Source organism: Myotis davidii, unplaced genomic scaffold (genome assembly GCF_000327345.1).
Source record: "Myotis davidii unplaced genomic scaffold, ASM32734v1 scaffold271, whole genome shotgun sequence".
Classification (NCBI taxonomy): domain Eukaryota; kingdom Metazoa; phylum Chordata; class Mammalia; order Chiroptera; family Vespertilionidae; genus Myotis; species Myotis davidii.
The window spans coordinates 1142549-1147384 of NW_006284839.1; the positions used below are offsets into that span (position 1 = coordinate 1142549).

General features: G+C 59.3%; 1 protein-coding gene across 1 annotated transcript in view; it reads right to left on the reverse strand.

Moving 5' to 3' along the window:
• Window positions 1-4487: 4487 nt before the first annotated feature.
• Window positions 4488-4836, reverse strand: part of LOC102765165 (cytochrome P450 26C1) — a 27610-nt gene continuing 27261 nt past the window's right edge. Inside the window, exon 7 of the mRNA XM_015557868.1 lies at window positions 4488-4829. Within this exon, the coding sequence (XP_015413354.1) occupies window positions 4647-4829 (183 nt within the window). The 3' untranslated portion in view covers window positions 4488-4646. The remainder of the gene's footprint in view (window positions 4830-4836) is intronic.

Sequence of the window (4836 nt, forward strand, 5' to 3'; positions counted from 1 at the left end):
GTGGTGGCGGCTACCCCCGGCGCGGGCCTCCCGGGGCGCGGACTTCGGAGCAGCCCGCCTCCCCCATCCAAGGTGTGTGGAGCTCCGAGGTGGCGACTGGGGCCGACCCGAGCTCGGGGCGCGTGAACTCCAGCCCTGGGCTTCCTGGCAGTCCCTCTGGCATCCCCCCTGTCGGGTCCGACGGGCGGTCCCAGAACAGAGCTGCCTTCCCCGATTTTCCAATTACGGGCGCCGCGTGGGCTCCCTCCCACCTGCTAGGGAAGCAAAGGGAAGTGCGTGCAGGGATCGTCAAGCTGCTTCATCCCACGGATGGGGAAACTGAGGTCCCTAAGCCGAGCAAAACGGAGGCTTCCCGACTCTTCGGAAGATCCGGCCAGGACCCCCGGGAGAGCCGCGGGGAATCAGGCACGACCCCAGGATCCTGGATCCCGGTTACCCAACCCCCTCAAGGGGAGTCACGGGGGTCCCATTCAAGGGTACAAGACAGCCTCCAGGTCCCTCGGGTGCAAACCTGCAGCAGTCAGCCCCACCCTGGGAGAGCGCAGGGGCTATTCCTCCACCGCCCGGCGACCGGCGCTCTGCGATCTGGCCACAGCCGGCCCGGTCCCGATGACCCGAGGCGTGCAGCCCCGGCTGGGCAGAGGGGAATGGGGGCTTTGGCCCAGCAGGATAACGAGACAGAGATGGTGAAAGGAAAGCCCAGGGGTCTGGACCCGAGGCCTGGCTCCATCTCTCGTTGCATCGCTTTGGGCAAGTCACCACACATCCCTGCGCCTGCTCCTCCTCCTGCATTTGGAGGCGATCACTCCCGACCGTTCCACACCTCTGGGTAGTTTGTGAGTTTCCAAAAGGGGCTTTGAGTTGCAAATACTGTTTCCGGCTCCAGGCACGCTAGGCTACACAGGACGCCGGAGTGACCTCGAGCCGTCCTTGGCTCTGCGGGCTCCTGCCCTGCGTAAAGCCACCCACCGGGTGAGACGGGTACTCTGCAGGCCAATGGGAGTGTTGGAATCCCAACGGGGGAGCGAGTCTGCCGGCTTTTGCCCAAATACCTCGGTACCCAGTGCTGCTGATGCCCGGAGCTCGGACCCTGCGGGAAGCGCACGTGCGAGCCCCACTTCCCACCCGGCCAAGCAGCACAGCTCCCCACTAGGCCGGGTGACACGCGCCATTGGTTTGGGAGCGGAACGCACCCAGCGGGGCCGAAAACAGAACAGAATATCGTACGTTTGTTTAAAACTGAATACCGGCTCTCGCACGAGCCCACCTCACGCGTTGGAAAGCGTCCCGGGGAGAGGAGAAACTTTATTCTTGAGAGCTGGGAAGTACGTGCCCCTCCCGCGCGGTCCCCAGAGCCAGCGGGATCGGAAACCATCTGCGGACTCAGGGACCGCGCAGACCCCGCACCGCTCCAGGCCCGGGTCGCCGCGTGTTTGGAAGAGACAGCGTTTCCCCATCACCCTACTTGGCCATTTCAGAAGCTCTAGAAAAGGGTCTCTCCCACTGTCATTTCTTCTAACGACCTGGCGACTGTCCCTGGCGCGCCAGCCAACTTCTGGACTCTGGCAGGAGCTGGGATTTCTGGAGGTAACGCTGATATCCCGGGGCCGCCCCGTTCGGAACAGTGCCTGTGGCCGGTGAGCGACGCTGGCGAGCGGGGGCGTGACCAGGGGCCCAGTCCCAATCCTCAGGCCTGACCTGCCTGTGACCCCTGCAGGCCGGACCGTGACATCCGAGTGAACTCTGCTGGGCCGCCTCGCCAAGTTCAGCGAGCGCCGGGTCACAAGATGAGCAGAGCCTTCGGGCTGGAAATTGCCAGAGGGGTAGGGGAGTGTTTTAATCTATCTGCCCATCGAGAACCGTGGGGGCGTCAGGCGGGCCGGCTGTCCCGGCAGAAAGGATTCAATGGGAGAGTGAAGATAATTAAACAACATCTTGAAGGGGGAAGGGCTCAATAAATTACCAGCCCAATAAGAACTTTGATCTAGGAACCTTGCCAAGGTTTCTTGGGTGGCGGTGGGCGGGGAGGGGGGAGGGGGAGGTGGTTCGCTGGAAAACAAAATGTTTCCAAATTGTTTATAAAAGTCTCCCTGTGGCTCAGGGTTGGGGTGGGTGCGGGGAGTCGTTTTTGCTGGGGGAAGGGAGTCAGGTGAGGTAGGGCAGCAGAAGCACCCCTCCTTTCTCTTCTCCCTTCAACCCCTTCTTCCCATCTTGGAACATTCTGTCCTGTCTCAGGATTCTACACCTGCTGTCCCCTCTGCCTGGGGTGCCCTCTTCCAGGTCACCACTGGCTGGTTCCTTGCAAAGTCCAATGGCCTCTCCTGAGAGAAGCCTTCCTGGCCCACCCTGATGAGTGTAGCCCCCCCAGGCACTCAGCATTACAGGCCTGATTTTCTCACCAGCACTTATCACCATGGGACATATTCTTGCTCTTTTTGTTTGCTAGTTTATTTCCTGTCCCCTTCCTTCGTGAGCATACCCATCCAGAAGGGCAGGAGCCATGTCTGCTCCTTTCTTGGGGGAATCTGGAGCTACTAACAAAGGAGCTCAGGTATCCCGTGAAATTACTGAACATAACGGGTTAATGGAAAATTAGAGTAAGATTGGAGCTGCCCCCTACAGGGGCTTGTAGTTAGTACAGAATCCAGAGCAGGTAAACCAGGTCTCGGCACCAGCTACCCTCTCAGGGCTCCTGAGAACCCCCTGCCCCATATTTCTCTTCTCTCCCCAAATCAGAATCAACCCCCAAACCTGGTCCTCCTGCCACCTCACTCTGGTGGGGCTTCTCAAGCCTCTGAGCGCCCTGAGGGCAGGCCTCAGTCCCTCTACATTTGCTGGCTCTGGCGCCGGCCCTGTGGTCAGCAGTGGGTGATGAATTGCCCTGAATGAGGTTATGGTGGTGTCAGCCTGACTCGGAAAGGCCCGCTGCGCTCTTGAGCTACTGGCCCTGCTCACGCCTGCTGCTTCCCCCTTTCCTCCTGGCCCAGGGATCCACCTTAAGCATAAGGTCAGGAGGGCACCAGCTTCCTTCTGGTTCACTAAGGGGTCAGCTGGGGCCACAGCGGCAACTTTCCCGGCTCACCCATCCTGTCCAGCTGCCCCCGCCTGTCTGAAGATGAGCGGCAGATTGAGGCTGTTGGGAATGAAGACACTGGAGGCTCCTGGCTTTAGTTTAAATGCTGATAGGAACCTCTGTGTTGGAAAGGTCCAGAAGAGTAAGTGCTTAAGCCAACCTAGGGATCACTATGAAAGGACCAAAGGGCTGAGTTCTACCTACATGGTGGCCACAGGCTCAGAAGCTGAAGGGGGGAGGAAGGGTTGGAGGGAGAGGTGTTTGTGTGTGCGTGTGTGTGTGTGTGTGTGTGTGTAAGGGATGGGGTAAATGAAAGCACTGGTCAGCAGTCCAGAGCCCATTGCTGGCTTTCCAAGGGGTCTTTCGCCTCAGTTTCTAATCTGTAATAAAGGAGGTGGAGGTGGTTTGGCTCAGTGGATATAGAGCGTTGGCCTGTGAACTGAAGGGTCCCAGGTTCAATTCTGGTCAAGGGCACATGCTTGGGTTGCAGGCTGGATCCCCAGTAGGATGGAGATTGGATGCAAGAGGCAGCCGATCAATGATTCTCTTTCATCATTGATGTTTCTATTTCTCCAAAATCAATAAAAAACAATTTTTTAAAAAAAAGGAGGTGGAGGTATTAACCCTGCAGCCATCTATCATGGAGCTAATTGGCGGCCCAGCTCCTGGGGCTGTCCTACGCTCTGTCTGCAGTCTTGGCCCAGATCCAGGCCCCTCTCTGGGTGTATGCTGGGATGGGTCATGGAGGGGGGTCTTTCCTGGGTGTCCCCCACCCTCTACTCCATATCTTTCCACAGGGAGCAGCTAGCTGCCCAGCTAAGCCCTCGCCTCCTCACTCAACTGCTGCCAAGAAACTATTTCTTGGCCTTCCTGTTTTGGGTACAAATATCCCAAACCTGAGTATGTCTCAGCCTCCCATGAAAATAATCCAGCCTTAGAGAATAGGTGTGCCTATTCTCCCTTATAAATGGGAAGATTAAACAAGTTCTTGAAGGAGGAATTTTTCTTTTAAGAAGTCGCCAGCAGAATCCGGTGATGTTGAGCCGTTTAGAGCCCTGGAAACACCCGCAGTGTGGCCATGGCTGCCTGGGGGCCTTCCGTTGGACGCCTTCTCGGTGTCTTCCCATGGCCCAACGCCAGGGATGTGCTGCCGGCGTCCCCTTCTGCCCAAGGGTCGCAGGTCCAGCCGCGCGCGCCAAGTCTCTGGCACGGTCCACAAGGGGGCCCCACGATCCAATCACCTTCCAGGGGTGGCACAGAAAGGTGAGACCGCGCAGCTCCAATGGAAATCCCTTCCTTCCATCCCTGCTTCAGGGTCCTGGGAAGGGCTTAAGGAGCGTGGCCCCCGACCGTTCCTTCCTAAGGGCGCTGAGCGCGCAAGAGGCGCCGCCTCACCGGCCTGGGCCTTCTCCGGGGCTGTGACGGTGGCTCGCGCTCGTCCTCCCTCAGAGGCCCGCACAGAGCCTCATTCGGTGGCCGTTTGTTGAACGAGTATAAAGGGCGCACGACCTGGCACCGGGGAAGTGCAGATGGGTGTCGCCAAGCCCCTGACCACGTCCCACAGCGCAGCAGATCAGAGGCAGAGCCCATCTCGCGCTGCCGAATGCGCGAGCGGGTGGAAAAAGAGGCGCAGCCCGTCCACCGGGTGCACGATGGGCACGGTCTGCATGGCGGGGAAGGCAGGCGTGGCCAGCTCCCAGCGCGCCGTGCGCACCAGCTCCACCGCGAGCAGCTGGAGCACCGCCTGCGCCAGCTCCTGACCG